The following is a 17,133-nucleotide window of genomic DNA, read 5'->3' on the forward strand; positions in this document are numbered from 1 at the left end:
CAATCATATGATATTACAACCCAAACTAAAATGATCGATCCTTGGAATCCAAGCCTAGCACTATAGTAACAAGTTCCTTACCCCAAATGTCCCTTAGTCTTGACCTAAAGTATATATGTAACCATTCCAATGGTGGTGAAAGCAATGAGAAAGATAGTTGAAAGAAAAGTAAAATGTAGGAATAAGGGATGATTGTAATGATTAAGTGAAGAATGAAAAGAGAGAAATGAGTGAAACTAATGAGGAAGAAAGCAAAGAAAGAAAGGAAAAGGAAAAGAGAGAAATGATGAGCCGAAAGAAGAGTTTTGTCTATGGATATCATACTCTTTTCTTTTCTGTTCCAAATACAAAACCCCACATGGGAAATATTAATGAAAGATTAAAATTTTGATTGATTGAAATTAAGAAAATTGTATTAGTAACTTAAAAATAGTACCTTTTCTAAAACTAAAAAATCATTGAAATACTTATTCTTGATTATTTCTAGACCAACCCTGAAGAATTCAATAAAATAAGAATCAAGATTTTCATCTGATATCGATTGGTTTTCTTGGTGGAGTCCCCATCCCAATAAGATTTCACCGAGAAAGCCTAAAACTCTTGATGGTTTGAATGCGAGATGAAATAAATAATTTATTTTATTTAAATCTCAACCAGAAAAGATCGAAAAAACTACCCAATAAATTTACCAAAACAAACGACATAAATTTCCCTGAGAAAACCCAAAACAATGAATAATAACACTGAGAAAAACTAATCCTTTATTAAAACTTAAACCAGAAAAGATGAGAACAATTTCAAAGGCTTTCCAAAGTGCTAATTGTGAAAGATATAAACTTTTGAGGGCTATTGCTACGAAATTTCCCAAAGGAACTGAAACTCAAAGCTTGTAGTACAGTGCTCTAATGGCGGAATCAGTGAAATGAAGGGAAAGCAAAGAGAAAATAGAAAGAAAGAAAGAGAGAAAAAGAAAAGATGAAATTAAAAACGGTATAGATAACAAAAAAAGCAGAGAAAAGGAAGAAGAAGGCAGTTAGGACCCACAATGTTTCTCTTTCTTTTCGTTCCTCTGCTTTCGGACCGTTTCTTACAAAAAAAAAAGAAACTATTTGGCCAATTCTTCATACTGCAGATCTCGCAGTATGAAGAACACGAGGTCATTGTGTTGCCAGCCAACAAGTTAAACCCAAAAATGGCTCTCATTTCAGATGGGTTCAATCCATTTTCTCTTCTTTTTTTACATCCTCAGATAATCCAGCAGACCCTTTTGAGTTGCCGTTGGATGTAGGGGTTCGATCCCCCCCTCTTCCGCTTTGTGCCGAGCAGCCCATTTCCTGATCAGGGTTGATCTTGATCGCCCTTGTGTCGTTTCTCCGATCGATGCTGTCGGGATTTGGTGGTTCATGGGTTGCATTAGCTCCAAGCACGTAGCTAAGGCGGCGGCATCACCTGTTTATAACCATCATCATCATCGGACCAAACCCAATAAACCGACCACCACTACAACCGCCACCGTTGCCGCCGAGAATGGTTCTGTCGTGACCCTGCCGCCTTTATCCAAAGCTCATTCCGTGGCGACGCTTGATTATGAGAAGAAAGGGGAGGACAAATCGGAGGATCGAAGTCGAGATATTAAGAAATCTAAAGGAGGCAAGGGGGGTTCTTTCAGATTAGGGTTTTCTCAACGCTACGTTGAAGCTGAGCAGATTGCCGCCGGCTGGCCCTCTTGGCTTAGTAGTGCTGCCGGTGAGGCCGTACATGGATGGGTTCCTCTCCGAGCTGATTCGTTCGAGAAGTTGGAGAAGGTACGAATATGACACCACGATTTCTTCGTTTGTCCTGATGAAAAAAGTAAAATACAATCAGAACTTTGATTCCATTAAAGTTCAATCTGATCTATCATTAAGATATATCATAAATGAACCATCTCATTCCTTCTATAATAAATAGAACATTACCTTAAAAAACTACAAAGGGCCTACTCCCAAGAGATTGATTCTAATAATCTAACGCAGGTTCATATGAAAAACAGAGTGATTAACCAACCACATTGCGTTAAGAGTCTTTCTGTGCAGTTGTTAAAATGGTCTTTATGCCATTCGTATATGGCTTTGAGTGGCGAGAACTTAGAACAACACCATTCGGTGAGACAGCATTTAGCAAATGCTATCTTAGGCGAACATATACAAGTTTTCTGCTCCAAGATTTGAATTAATCGAACCTCAAACATGTCTCTTCGAGCATAAGATCAAGTTCTGTTCTTTGTATGTTCTGAAGGTCTATAAATCTTGTTATCTGCAATGGCCTGTGTAATGCATCATCCTCTTGAATGTTTGATGTGCATCTTTTTCTTTACACATTACCAGAAAGATGAAACAAGTTTGTTTTTTGAATTAGATTGGACAAGGTACATACAGCAGTGTGTTTCGTGCTCGAGAAGTTGAGTCAGGAAAAATGGTTGCCTTGAAGAAGGTTCGTTTTGACAATTTTCAACCGGAGAGCATTAGGTTTATGGCAAGGGAAATTATGATTTTGCGCAGGCTTGAACATCCAAACATCATGCAATTAGAAGGAATAATTACTTCCAAAATGTCTAGCAGCATTTACCTTGTATTTGAATACATGGAACATGACCTTGCAGGGTTAGTGTCTTCTCCTAATGTCAAGTTCAGTGAGGCACAGGTTGGTATTTCATCCACTGATTTACGTGCTCAATCAATAGTGTTGGCAGTGTTAATAAAAAAACAATCTCATTTCTTCTTCCATTGTGTTCTTTTTTTCAGATCAAGTGTTATATGAGACAGCTTCTATCTGCAATTGAGCATTGCCACCTTCGGGGTATAATGCATAGAGACATTAAAGCATCCAATATTTTGGTAAACAATGAAGGAGTTCTGAAGTTAGCAGATTTCGGACTAGCAAATGTCATAAACTCGAGAAACAAGCAAGCTCTAACAAGTCGAGTGGTGACATTATGGTATCGCCCACCCGAGCTTCTGATGGGTTCAACAGATTACGGATTAACTGTGGACCTCTGGAGTATAGGATGCGTATTTGCTGAATTGCACCTGGGAAAACCACTTCTTAAAGGAAGAACCGAGGTAATGGATGGCGGTTTCCAATAGGAGCCTTTTTCTTATTGATTGTTGCTTAGTGTTTGATCTGACACGAATGGAAAAAAACAAAACAGGTTGAACAATTGCACAAAATATTCAAACTTTGCGGCTCCCCACCTGAAGAGTTCTGGAAAAAAACAAAGCTTCCTCATGCAGCTATGTTCAAACCCCAACATTCATATGAAAGTTCTCTGAATGAAAAGTGCAAAGAATTTGCACCATCCGCAGTGAGCCTATTAGAATCTTTTCTTGCCATAGAACCTTACAAGCGTGGAACCGCCTCATCTGCTCTCATGTCTGAGGTAACTCTTGCCCCTTCTTCATATTCAACTTCACAAATACCAGTGTGTCCTGTCAACGTCTATAACAATCATGCTAATTTAGCATTTTAAAAAAGTAACATTGTAATCCATCAGGCATGTCGGCGTAGCTTATGGGTCGGATACAGTTGAATAAACTCATGTCTACTTTAAAAAGTGAAACCATCTAGCTTAGTTTGAGTCTCCCCAAATTTTCAACAAAACTTTTTTTAGAAGAATGGAAATTACAAGTAAATCACTTTTGCTTGAGAACACTTAGACTTACTCTCAAACACGATTGCTATCCTCACAACTATTACTCAAAGTCCCAAATGCTTTTGGGTTAATGGTTTGCCTTCCTTTCCAGTATTTCAAAACGAAGCCATATGCTTGTGATCCATCTACCTTGCCCAAGTATCCACCAAATAAAGAAATGGATGCCAAAAATCGTGAAGATGCGCGAAGGTGAAACTTTCACTCTCTCTCTCCAACTTTGCTGCAAAATCCAGTTTCTTCAATATATTCTGAAGAACTATACCTATCGAATACCTGCAGGAAGAGGGCTAATGCAAAAGCAAAAGAGACAGGGGTAACACAAAGGCCTAGAAGAGTTAGAAGGAATTTCCAAGAATTGAACAGTCATAAAGTGCCAATCAAAGAGGTTTCTCCTTCTTTAACCCATTCTTCCTTACCACATTACTCTCCATTCAAAAACTATTACCAACTTTTAAGGAGATTTTTCCTCCACAGGGAGCAGAAGAAAACATTCAACCTTCTCGACGGAATGGCAGCAATACTGCCAACCTTTCCAAAGAACAAGGTGACGTTTTCCAAAGAGATCCTCAGAAGCAACTATTTGATACAACATCAGAGTCCCAGGCTGCAACAGCACCAAATCAGCGAGGAGATAGTGCATTCACAGCCCCAATACCGGTCTCAGCATCTAGTGGTTTTTCTTGGGTAAAGAAGCGAAAAGAGGAAGCTACATCTGCAATATCAGATGGTCTTAAGAGCCAAATAAGTGCTCTGGATCCATCCTTTGCAAATTACACCTTTGAAATAACAAAAAAACAGAATGGACACACATACATTCCAGTCAGTTCAGGCACGCAGGACTACGAATTACGAAAACACCATAGAAGAAAACACAATTTCCCCGAGTCTTTTGATGCATCCGAAGCATACCCGTTCTTGGATATGTCCAATGAACTATATCCAAAACCACCATCCAACACCACAGCAAACCTCGTAAGCATCCCTCCATTCACTTACACAACAATAACTTCTTTTCTGGACTAGTCCAATTGATTATGTTCTCTCATAAATGAACAGGACAACGATGATACAGAATCACACATTGAATTCTCAGGACCGTTGTTAACACAACCCCATAAAATAGACGAAATCCTTCAAAGAAATGAAAGTCATATCCGACGAGTGGCTCGAAAATCCAGGTTTGAAAAAGGTAAAAAATGGGGGACGTTTTTAAGTCCAACCCCACTTAAAAAAACTCTTAATTTTCATTTATCTAATCAATCAACAATTGAAAAAACTTCTGTTCTTAATTTCAGATAAGTGATTCGGGCATTATCCTGTGCAATAGAGATGATAGACGTACATAACAACCACACTTAGCAGCAGCAGTTCCAAGACCTGTGTCCACAACGGAGCTTAGATTGACCATTTGCAAACCCGACAACAAAAGAACAAGCGTAAAGGAAGCAGAAAAGAAGAAGCTTCTAGAGATATACATACATTTATTTGAGATATTCAGACAAGTTGAATGCAAAAAAAAAAAAAAAAATACCCGTCGGATGCAATTGATCATCTTTTTTTTTTTTCGAAAAACGTGGTTTTAGCTTTTCCTGCATCGTTCTTATCATCTGAATGAACACCCAAAAACATATAAATATATAAATGCCAATTTCAATTTATCATACTCTCCACCATCAAAAAAAACAAAATATACATTCTACCCAAAAAAACATAATTAAAAAATGAATTCATGAGCAAGTGGTCAAAATTACAATAAGAAAGCGAACGATGAAAGATAAGAATAAAGAAATTCGGAAAAAGAAAAAGGGAAAAAATAGAATTTGAATGTAGGGCGAAATCCCTCGCTTTGACTGCAAAAGCTTGGGCAGTAAAGCGGCCATGGAAGCCCTCACCGGAAAGTGATAATGTTAAGCCCAACGCAACTGAGAGTGCGCCACAATTTGAAAAAACCTCTCCCTGTGGAATACCACGCCACCCCTAACTCAAGAGGGAAGCGCTCGGCCTCGGGCTTTTTTCGGCTCTGCATCACTTCCTCTTTTCATTTATTCCCAAACCTTCGTAAACCCTAATTCACACATTTACATTTCTGTCCTTCTTCTTTTCTCTAATTGACACTTTAAGTCCCTCCTTCCTACACATTTACATTTCTGTCCTTCTCCTTTTCTCTAATTGACACTTTAAGTCCCTCCTTCCTACACATTTACATTTCTGTCCTTCTCTTTTTCTCTAATTGACACTTTAAGTCCCTCCTTCCTATTTGGGTTAATTGGATAAATTATTGTAATTTTAATATAATTGATATTGGTCATAAAAGTATATGTTATTGTTATGGATAACATTAAGGCTGCTAATGTTCTACCTTCAAATTTATCAATATTATACTTTATGCTAATATTAGCATTACTACTTCACCCTTTGATGTAGATGTGAAGGTAATTTTAATTATAAATTTAACCTTAATATTGTTTTGGTTTGAGATTTTTTTTTTCTGTATGAGTTCATGTTTTAAAAAAATATTTTTACTAATTTTAATCTAGTTTTAAGTTTTGAAAGGTTACATTTTTACTCTTAATTTTTAAGGTTAATTTTTATTTAATCTTTAGATTTTTTAGATTTTATACCTTTAGTTTTCATTTGGTTCTTAATCTTTTTTTATTTTATACTTTTATCCTTGGCTGTCTTGACTTTAATTAATTATTAGTTTAAAATATTATTTTGATTAGTGTACTTTAACTTCCATTTCATTTTAGTTTTCAAATTTTTTATTAATTCTTGAATAATAATTTTTATGCAAAAGATGTTAATTTATTTTATATTAAAAAAACAATAATAAACTAGCTTAGAAAGAATTCATGGTTCGTTTAAACTGGTCCAGACATTCATATATATTAAAGAAAATAAAAAAATATCAAAGACAGAAAGTTAAGTTTTAGATACACATACCAAAATTGAATGAACCCTAAAACAAAGGAGTTAACTTGAAGAGTACCCATAGAATAAGTATAATGTGAGTTTTTCATAAATTTTAATGAAAATTAATGAAATAATAAGAGCTCTAATGAAATAAATTTATTTTAAATACAAAAATAATTAAAAAAAAAATTAAATATAAAAAAAATGACAATATGAAAATTTCATTTTATGATATATATGGAAAGAACCCTTAATCAAAATTAATTTAGTTTTGTTTAAATTAATTAATAGCAAATTAGCACAAATGAATAAAAGCAGCCATCGACCTGATATTCCTATTATTAGGATTACAAATTTGAATACTTATTTTGATGTTTGTATACAATCAAACTTTCAAAATTGTATATTTTAAATATTAATTGGGTGGCCAAACTAATATATTTATTCCATTATAATCTTTATACTTCATTGCTTATAAACGTTATACTTTAAACAACTATTTCTCTTCTAAGTTTTCTATTGAAGCCCACGAGAAGAGAAAAAAGGTGCACAAATTTGTAAGAATCTTGAAGAATATTTCAGTTAATTGATCACATAATAATTGTACACAAGTCATTGCATACATTCTTTTTACACATAACAATTCAAACAATAGGTCGGAGGATTTGAATTTATGATCAGCAAGAAAGGTTGCTACGACTCGGCCGGTTGAGCTCTATGCCCAGATCGGGATGGCATACAAATTCTCAGGGTCTCGATATTACGACGACAAAATAAACATATACAGAGAGAAAAGGAATGGTGGTAAGTTTGCGACAGCACATCTGAGGCATTGCCAGTGAAGGCTTGCTTCTTTATTGGTAGAAGCTATGGGCTAGAAAGGAGAAAAAAATGATTCATTGGACAAAACTGAAGGATCTTTTGGATTATATGGTAGGACCAAAAGGTTGGATGGATGTCATTTGCCCGCCTTCATTGAGCCGCTTGAGTGACATGTTGTACCAAATTGAGGAATGTACCGTATGGTCAGCGACCCAGTATTAGTCTTCATCGAGGGTCACTAATGTAGGTATCTGTCCATGATCTATAAAATCAATTTTATTCAGCCTCACACAACAGAGAACTTGCTCTGGCAGTTCTTCGGGTTTTTGTGCCTGTTTACAAAAGAGAAGCAATTAAGAATGTGAAAAAGAGACTTGATTTGGCTGAACAACTCTATTTTTCCCTCCTCTATCAATGAGTATGTTCGCTACTGCTAGTTTTATGTCGTTTTCGGTTTGAAACATGTGTTTAACTACAAAAGTTTCGTCAATTTTCAAATGAAATTTTGATGATCACATTGAACACCTTGATCGACCAAATGAAATAATCAAGGCTTCTAAACTTGCCCAAGTAGTCATGTTTTTCTCAGTGTTCGTTTTGACATGGTGACAAATTTATATTTTAGGTCAAGGATAAGTTATTTCACGTTAAAAACTGGATTATTTCCTTCTTCTGATTGACATGAAAAATATGTATATCATCTATAACAAGAACAGAGAGTGCAATGGTACCAACTACTTACCTGGATGGTTAGACCCAGATCAAGTATTCCATGTTTTAAACGTTCTCGAAACGATTCAAGTCCCTTTCTTGATATGTAACTGAAACGGTGAATGTCTAGATCAATCTCAAAGTAATTTTGGCCCTGCAATTGTTAAAGGGTGGTTGAGAAAGTCAGAAATGCTTCTATATACCCTATAAGAAATATGGCAGTTGAAAGTTACATTCTTCCCTTCCCTTCCCTTCCCTTTCTCCCAATCCAACATTTAAGGGAAACCCAATCCCTTTAGAAGCACATCAAGGATTTAGCAAAAGGACAAGGATGAAATATGGTTTTGGTCTGATATTTAAGCAAAAGACATGAAGGTTCAAAGAAGAGCCTATCGGTTTGGCCAACCACTTGCATCCACGCTTATCCACCAAGTTGCCAAAAACAGTTAACCAGTGAATTAAAATTCAGAGGTTAAACATAGTCGGTCAAATTTAAGTAAGGCAGAGTTTGGTTTTTCACACAACGGAACAATCAAAAATTGAAAAGTTCAGGTTTCTCTAATTCTAAAATGGAATCAGGACATCCAAAGGTAAATTGTCGTAATGTCTAGAATTATATACCTTGTAAAAATTGTGCTGAGGCCGTGAGAGGACAGGTTTTTCATTATAAGCACTAACAAGCTTCCTTTCGGTGGAGCTCAAATGAAGATCCTCTGGATTAACCACCCCTGCCATAATCTTTAGCCTTTCCCTGAATGGAACAGTAGAATCTTTTGTAAATCCTTTGGTTTTTTCCATCTCATCATCAACCAATTTCTGTAGAATAAGCAAAGAATATCCGTGCTGTAAGATATATTGAAAACCCATGTAGAATGAGGAACCCACTTATCAACTTAAGAACATAAAAGACGAGAAAAGGATAAAGTGAGAATGAGGGCAGAAAATCGTAGGTTTAATCGAATAGAAAAGCTCATTGCTTTAGGTGATTATGAAGATTTAAGCAAGTGTACTAAACGCCAACAAACTCAGCAAACTAAATTGAATTTGATGAATGCCGGTTTACTTGGTGAAAAAAAAGTAAGAAAAGGAGCTTACCTTGATACTTTCCTGATAATGAAGGGAGATGTCCTTATCAAACTTCTCAGATACTTTGAAATATAAAACAAGACTCATTCCCTCCCCATCACTATCACCCAAGAACATTGCAGCAGGATAAATAGGCAACTGCATCAAAATAGAAGACTTTTAAATGCAATAACATTTTAATCTAAAGAAAACTATAGAAAAATGGAATCTCAGTCATAAAAGTAGAAGGTATTAAACTGAACTGACTTACCTGAATGTTTACAATGAGTAGTGGAGGCACTTTTGAATCAGATTTTACCGAAGGAAGCTCCAGGTATTGTGCAATGTGATTGATTTTCTTGGGACACATAAATAAATCAACGCCAATTGGAACATAAGGACTGGTATTTGGAGCAGGATATTTCTTCTTATCTCTACATGTAAAGATCAGAAGAAAATTAAAAAAATTTCACAAAATAACAGAAAAGAAAAAATCAGGGCACGGCCAAGGATGATATTGAGTAAAACAAAATTGCATACTTGAAGTAGCTTTCGCCACGAAGTTTGAAAGTTGATGGTGGAATCTCGGACCAGCTTCCTGGGGGTGTTTTCTCTCCTGAAAAACATGGTATATGTCCAGCTCTGGGACGGAATAGGTACTTCTTTGATTGGCCTGTTGCATACCATAAAATAGATAGGCTATTATTGCTCTCTTCAAACATAAACCTCATCTGAACAAAGTACAAGGCCAGGAAAGGACGTTTCGTAATATTTCCCAGAATCCAGGTCCCCAGTTCAAAACAAGAATTCCCAGCTGATCAAATAATTTTTGATATGTAATTTCTTAAATTGACCACTGCAAGCTCTTTCTAGTTCTATGAGATCTTAGTTAAATTGAACTGCCTTTAAGACTAAGGATGCGGAAACAAGTTATTTCTGATAAATGTTTGGCTTTCAGAAACCAAAAAGACAAGTATTGAGGTCAAAAGGTTCATTCTTCCCTCTTCAGCTGATGAGGTTTAAATAATTAGACCACTTACATTTTTCTATGGTTTCTTCTCCATCACATGACCGTCTCTTAAACGAAAGCCTGAAAACTGCTGACTGCTTTTTATGTCCCTGAGGAATCTGAGGATTCAGAATCTTCTCATTGAAACTTATAGAAGGAACCATACGTGGTAAGGCCGACTTAATAATAGTCTCTTGATTCTTCTCTACAGAATTACGCCAATCCTCTTTTAGACCTTTGAAGCTGCCATAAGAATGATCTAACATCGATCTCTTCTTGCTGGAAATTTCATTACCTTGGCTGCCCATCAGACCAAAACCATACTCATCCTTGTTCATGATACTTTCTGGTTTTCCTCCATCTATTTTCAGATAGCTTTCATGGTATTCTTCATATTTGCACTTATTATCTAGAAAGCATGACGATCTTTCATACTGAACCACTTGGCCATTTGAGATGTTCCCAGTTGTATTTCCCATGGATGGAAAACCATCTGCAAAGAACAGATGATCAAACAATCAATACTCAAAAATGAGTATTAAAATGCTTCAAAGAAAAAAGATCGAGAAAGAAATTCCAAGCAGCCCAGTTATAACACAAGACTTTTGAGTGGTGGTAAAATATTTTCAGTAGCCAAAGGATTCTGACACACTCGTATGAATGTTTAAAAGAAAAGTCCACCGTTCATATTACCTCCATGCAAACTGCTGAATTCATCATCTGAATCGGAGTCCAGAACACTGACAGAGTCAAACCAAGCTTCATCTTGGCCAATTGCTGAAACACAACATTTGAAAGTAAAGTTCAATGAGTCTGTAACTTCTATTTCCAGAACAAACAACAGTTAAAAAGGAACTATATAGATCAAATAATATTCATAAGATAGTATCTCAGGCATATGTCTTCAACAATAATGGCTGGCTGTCTAACCATAGTTAAATAATGGTGCATTTGGTTTTCAAAAGATTTGGCTACCATCTGGAAAAAAAAAAGTGAAGGAAGGGCAACAGAACCAACCAACTTTTACAAGGAAAGGAACCATTTAAACAAGTTTTTACCAAGCTTATGTTCTCAACAATGACAAGAGCTTTCAAAAACCACTCTCAACAACCTTAATCCTAATTTCAGTTTTAACACTCGAAAGGCTAGACAAAAATCATGTATAGTTGTAGTTCTCTCTTCTATGCATGGTGTAATAAGGGGAAAAGAAAAACAACCAATAAAACCAAAATATAAATCGTTTGCCAGATGCATTTTGAAAGATCTATCAGAGAACTCAATGAAATAATACCATATTCTGATAGGAGGGAAGCATAAGTCACACGGCAAACAGATAATAGAAAATGGTTAAATTGGAGGGGACATACTGTTTGCATCATACTGACTATGTAGCCATTGCAACTGAGTGAGATGGAATGTTGAATTAGAAACTTCTGATCTTCTACAAGTAGTGGTTGCACCGCTCTCCAAATCCATATGAACAAACTCACTGACAGCATAATCAGTGACCCTATTTCCTGCATTGCTCTTTCTTTTTATGATAGCTCTTGGGATCGAACTGGAAATCTTTCTACCATATTTTCCAAACTGATGATGCAGTTTCTTCCGAGTTTTAATATTTTTTGCTGGTGTTGATACACAGCCTCCCATGATAGCCTTCAAAAAAGCGAAAGGAGCAATGGTTCCAAAAAAGAAAAAGGATCTCCACGTTCAATTCACCTCATAAAATACCTGAAAATTGCATACCAATGATCAATTTTGGTTACATATTACATATTGATAACGTGCATCTCTACCATATATCTAATGCTATAAGTGTCCAAGTGCGAGCACGTTATAGAAGCAGAGAAAGAGATTTTTTGGATACGAAACAGAGACAGAGATTAAAACAAAACTTTGGTAAAAAGAATGCTGAAGGACCATGAGTCAAGTGACTCAAGTCTCTGACTGCAATGTTCATTACGAAAGGACCACCAAAACACTCGCGCGCACACACACACACACCTCATGTGGCTGTATAATTTTACTGAATATGCTGGAATCTATATGAATACATGAATAGTTGCTCACAAATTACTTCTCCTAAAGAAAAACAAGAGGAAGCAACACACATCAAAATCATTAAATGTGCATAATCTGGTTGAGAAGAAGAATTTCCCGAGTGAACATGTACATGAAAAAGAAAAAAACGCACAACGCAAATTCTAGTTAACTTATATAAAAAGAAAGAGGAAAAGAAAAGGAGTCAGAATACCAAAACTAAAAAGTTGAAAAATCAGAGAAGTTTGAAGTTTCAACCTTGCTTCTGGGGATAAATTGGAAGATAGAGAAAGAGAGAAAGAAGACTCCTCTTTTCTTGTCTATGCTTTCTCGAAACAGAAAACCCAAATACAAAAGAACAAATAAATAGAAAAAGGAAGTTTAATAGAGAAAGTCAGAGGGTCCACATAAAAAGAATTGGAGGTCATTATGTTTCATGAGTAAGAACTCCAGAAAAGAACAAAAGGATGAAAACAACGTTGACGTTAATGTAAAATAAAAAAGATAGAAGAAAAAAACAGTGATTCAGAAAAACAGAGCCATTTCACAGAACAAAACAAAACCCAATTGCGTTTTACTGCTCCTGAAGATGATGATAGCGATTAACAACAACAACAATAATAAGTATCACAATGATAACAAAACCCACAAAACAAAGAAAAAAAAAATCTCGTGATTCAGCATACTTAACCAAACAGAAGAAAAGAATCAAAACTTCATAAAGAAAATGTAGGAACAAACCAGAACAGATAAAGGAGTTACAGATCTCTCGTTGAAGTTAGCTCCCTTTCTCTGCGACCCAGAAACAAAAAGAAAGACACAGAGAGAGGGAGAGTGTGGAATCGTGAAAAGCGTTGGTGGGTAGGTCCAAAAAGAAATCGGATCGAGGTACAATAAAATACCCAGATGGCGATTCTTCCTCGAAATGATAAAACAGAATGACCCAAGTCAAAAAAACGAAGAAATGGTGAGAAATGGGGGTTAAATACAATGGAAGAGAAGGGATTAAAGAAACAAGAAGCAAAATGAGAAATGTTAAAAGAAAAGGGAACGTGAGAAGCAGAATAATAAGGAGATTGAGAAGGTTCTATTTGTTGGTGTTTTTACTATCTTCTTCCCATTTTTTTTCTCCTTCAATTTAGGTTTGTTTTTTGTCTCTGAATTCGTTGGCACAGAAACAGAGAAATGGGGAAAAGAAGGGTTTTATTTTTGTAGTCTTCTTCCACCTTCAGGAGTTGTCTTCCATAGATTTCCGTAAACCACAATTTTCAGTCCTTGCCTCCATCTATCTCTTTTCAACTTTTTTTCTATTTATATTTTCAAATTAAACCATTAATAAATAAAAATCCAAAATACTTTTTTTGAATTTAGTCTTCCAATTTTCAATTATCTGATTTTCACTTTATCTAATTTCAATACATTTCAAATTTAGTGTTAGAATTAGTTTTATTTGTTCAACCTTTTTATCCATTTCATTTTTATTATATCTTCTTAAATTAATAAAATTAAAGTTATTGTCTTATCCAATCATTTTAGGTAAAAATTGTGTCGATAAACTAAATTTAAAATTTATTTAAAATAGAGATATCAAAATTAAATAAATGAAAATATAGAAACTAAAATTAAATAAATATAAAGATTACAGTGATATTTTATCATAAATATAATAAACGTTAAAATTTTCATTTATTCTTCGTACATCATAGGTTATTCCATTTTAGTCTACTTTCAATTTTCAATGTTAATTTTGTAATTTCAATAAATTTTAAATTTAATCCTTCAAATTAATTTTCATCAAAATTAATTTAAAACTAAATTTAAGATTTATTAAAGATACCTATCTAAAAATAGAAATGCATGAACTAAAATTAAACAAATTTAAAAGTATGAGAATCAAAACGGTATTTTAATCTTAAATACACAAATCCAAAAATAAACTTCACCGCGTTTTATTTTTTTCTTTTCTCTTTTCTATTTTTTTTTTTTTTTTTTGTAAAATGTTTAACTTGAAATAATGTTGTTGATAATGATATAAAAGTTTAAAATAATGTTAATGATAAGCTTAATGAAGAATTTAGGGGTAGGGAAGATTTGTATGATAATATAATAATGCATATGAAAGTTATATATATATATTTCTATGTACATTTGTACAAAGATAGAATTTTTCTAATTAGGGTATGGGGTCATGTCAATGACAATTTTAGAAGATATTTCATAACATCGATCGATTACAATAATATATTTTAACGATTGAGACATTAATATTATTTTCTATTACATTGAAAGGTTGAATTCTCAATCATTTAATTATCTAATTTAATCCCTTGAAAATATTAGTTGGTCGTTAGAATTTTTAAAACCAATATAAGATTGGAGACACGTTTTAATTAGCAAATGGATTTGAACGTATGGTTGGATGTTGATGAAAACTATTCAAGTTTGAAATAGATAAAAGATGTAGAATGAATTAAAAAACAAAACTTATCTAAATAGTCATGAATTGTTATCTTTTATTTCCGCGTAAAAATTATAATAATCCAACAACAAATTTGTTAAATATGTAGAAAACAACTTCTCGTTGTCTAAATTACATAGGGAACATTTGGGAACCAATCAAAGATGTCAAATTCTTATACGTATAATCGTATATATATATATGTATATTAAAAGATTATGAGCATCAGGACACAATTAAGTTGAAGACACTTGAAAATTAGTTTAAAAGATAGAAGGAAGCAAGTAGTTGATTGTCATTTTGAGTTAGGAATTAGGGCATATCCATTAATAATAACAATATCTACTTTTGTCCATACTGTATGAAATTAATTATAATGTTTTGGTTTTAAATTTTAATTTTGAATTAATCTAGTTGATTAGGTGTTGATGATATCTATAATTATCCCATTAAATAATTCTCCCACCAACATCATAAAAGTAAGGTTGCTACCAACGAACTTTGGTGTTTTCTCTTTTTAAATTGAATTCTTAATTAAGTATATATATATATACCAATAAAATATACCCAAATATTGATTAATTAAGATAATAATAAATAATTATTAATGCAAATCATAATTTTTTTTCTAGTTCTGTCATTCAACCATTAATATGATAATCTAGAGTATTAATTATAATTAGGTGGTTTCATTTTTGCCCAAACTATGAATTAAAACCAAACCAAACCATATTATAGGGAAGGAGTTTAGATGATATCTAATTAATTATAAATAAGTAGATTTATTTTTATTTGATTCCAATTATTATTTGCTTTTTTTTTTCAAAATTTTAAAATGTTTTTTTTTCTATTTTTGTTTTGGCTTTGTTGTTTTTACTATTTTTAAATTAGAATTGAGTTTTTTTTTTTTTTTTTCACTTTCATGCTTCATAATAATCTTATCTAAATGACTAATATATATCCATCATATTAATTTTTCTTTTTTAACAAATTAAACATGCATAATAATAATTATAATCAAAATACTAGAAGATACATAATATTATAGTTTATTTTTAAGGATAGCTATATACTCTCTCTTTTTTTTTTTCAGTATAACTTTGATCGAACGAAAAGATCAATATTTATTTCTTAAAAAATGATAACCGAAAGAGAAAAAGAAAAAAAAAGGAAATAAAGAAGAAAAAAAGAGTTAGGGCTCCTATTATGAATACCCGTATTTGGTATGGGTCCAAGAGGCTTGAGCCCCCTTCATATATATAACTGAAATAATATCAATACCAAGAGGTAGAGCGCAATGGTAAAACCGTCATACAACCTGGTCTCGTAGCTTCATGAGAATAGGATGCATCGAAAGCATCCCACGAGGTGGCCCATAGAGCGAGAAGGATCTTTCACCCTAGGCTTTCTTGTTCGTGATGTGATAATGGGGAAGTTCCCACTGGATCCCTCCTTTTCTCTTGTTCTTTAATAAAATTAGATCGTTGCATAAGAGGAAGCTAGAAAAAATTCCAATTCTTTGAACCTTGCTTCCGACTCCTAACTACAAGACTTCTTGACTATTCATATTATAACTTTGTCATAGGTCGTCTTATTTCTCTTTGTCTTTTAGATATAGGTTTAAGTTTTAGTTCTTACGTTTTTTCAAATCATTTTTACTGAATATAAAACTCTATCAACCAAATTCTAGATTCGTTGTGAATAGATATTTTGTAGTGCTTTATTATAATAAAGTGCAATTATAGATAAATTTTATGTCCTTTAACTAAAAGATAGAAGGTAGGTTAATTAGTATTTAAATCTATATAAAGATAATCTTAATTTTGTTTTTCTTAATATTTAAAAGTTTATAAAAATAATAAAAAAGTTTTACTGTGGGCCAATTAATGAGGATCATTTTAATGTCTTGAAGTGATTAATTGATCATAATAATGACCATTGACTTAATAAAGTCAACAGTTGTATTGAGATTTGCTCACCAAATCCCATCTTTTTCCATATCCATTTTTCTCTCTCTCTCTTTTTCAAATGTAATTGCTTTCACATCGGTTATTCATTCAAACTCTTTTAGGACTTTTTTGTATGGGCAATTTTAAAATAGGGTTGGTTTACAAGAATTGATCTGATCATATTCAAATTTTATTGTTAGACTCATAGTCATAACGGATTACGATCAAATTTATTCTTTTCGCTTCATTTACCTCTAAGAATTGAGCTATAAACCATAACGATAACTAAAATAGTAAATACTACAAGATTCGTAGTTGTTTTTCCTATAAATAGTAAGTTAGTAACAATAATGGTAATTGTATGATTATTCACCCTCTGCATGTCAATCGATTTGTGGTTTCCTTTTACAAATTTGGACATGGACTCAACGTGTCACTACAGATATGTAGAACACAAGTACTAAACAACATTAAA

The 17,133-nt window shown here is 33.5% G+C and overlaps 2 protein-coding genes and 1 long non-coding RNA gene across 7 annotated transcripts; 1 reads left to right on the top strand and 2 right to left on the bottom strand.

Moving 5' to 3' along the window:
- Positions 1-736: 736 nt before the first annotated feature.
- On the top strand, positions 737-5,698 carry LOC103498510 (cyclin-dependent kinase C-2 C). Its single transcript, XM_008461129.3, has 9 exons — positions 737-1,805; positions 2,398-2,682; positions 2,784-3,101; positions 3,191-3,418; positions 3,783-3,880; positions 3,971-4,076; positions 4,166-4,663; positions 4,748-4,880; positions 4,987-5,698. Exons 1-9 carry the CDS (start codon positions 1,404-1,406, stop codon positions 4,992-4,994), a joined length of 2,076 nt encoding a protein of 691 aa, XP_008459351.1. The 5' UTR covers positions 737-1,403; the 3' UTR covers positions 4,995-5,698.
- Positions 960-2,398, bottom strand: LOC127151002 (uncharacterized). Its single transcript, XR_007823664.1, has 2 exons — positions 1,959-2,398; positions 960-1,839 (listed from the first exon to the last, which is right to left on the bottom strand). It is a non-coding gene; the product is annotated as an uncharacterized LOC127151002 (long non-coding RNA).
- Positions 5,699-7,170: 1,472 nt separating the features above from the next.
- LOC103498509 (uncharacterized) lies at positions 7,171-13,481 on the bottom strand. 5 transcript variants are annotated; one of them, XM_008461128.3, is made up of 10 exons: positions 12,993-13,481; positions 11,579-11,942; positions 10,905-10,988; positions 10,243-10,704; positions 9,743-9,875; positions 9,474-9,636; positions 9,233-9,361; positions 8,759-8,953; positions 8,169-8,291; positions 7,171-7,758 (listed from the first exon to the last, which is right to left on the bottom strand). In XM_008461128.3, the coding sequence occupies exons 2-10, from the start codon at positions 11,859-11,861 to the stop codon at positions 7,645-7,647; spliced, it is 1,686 nt and encodes a 561-aa protein (XP_008459350.2). In that variant the 5' UTR covers positions 11,862-11,942; positions 12,993-13,481; the 3' UTR covers positions 7,171-7,644. The 5 variants fall into 5 exon arrangements, with proteins under 5 accessions (XP_008459350.2, XP_050946164.1, XP_050946162.1 ...); XM_051090207.1 differs by lacking the exon at positions 12,993-13,481 and adding an exon at positions 12,510-12,618; XM_051090205.1 differs by lacking the exon at positions 12,993-13,481 and adding an exon at positions 12,466-12,587.
- Positions 13,482-17,133: the final 3,652 nt, after the last annotated feature.

This window comes from Cucumis melo, chromosome 9, assembly GCF_025177605.1.
Source record: "Cucumis melo cultivar AY chromosome 9, USDA_Cmelo_AY_1.0, whole genome shotgun sequence".
Classification (NCBI taxonomy): domain Eukaryota; kingdom Viridiplantae; phylum Streptophyta; class Magnoliopsida; order Cucurbitales; family Cucurbitaceae; genus Cucumis; species Cucumis melo.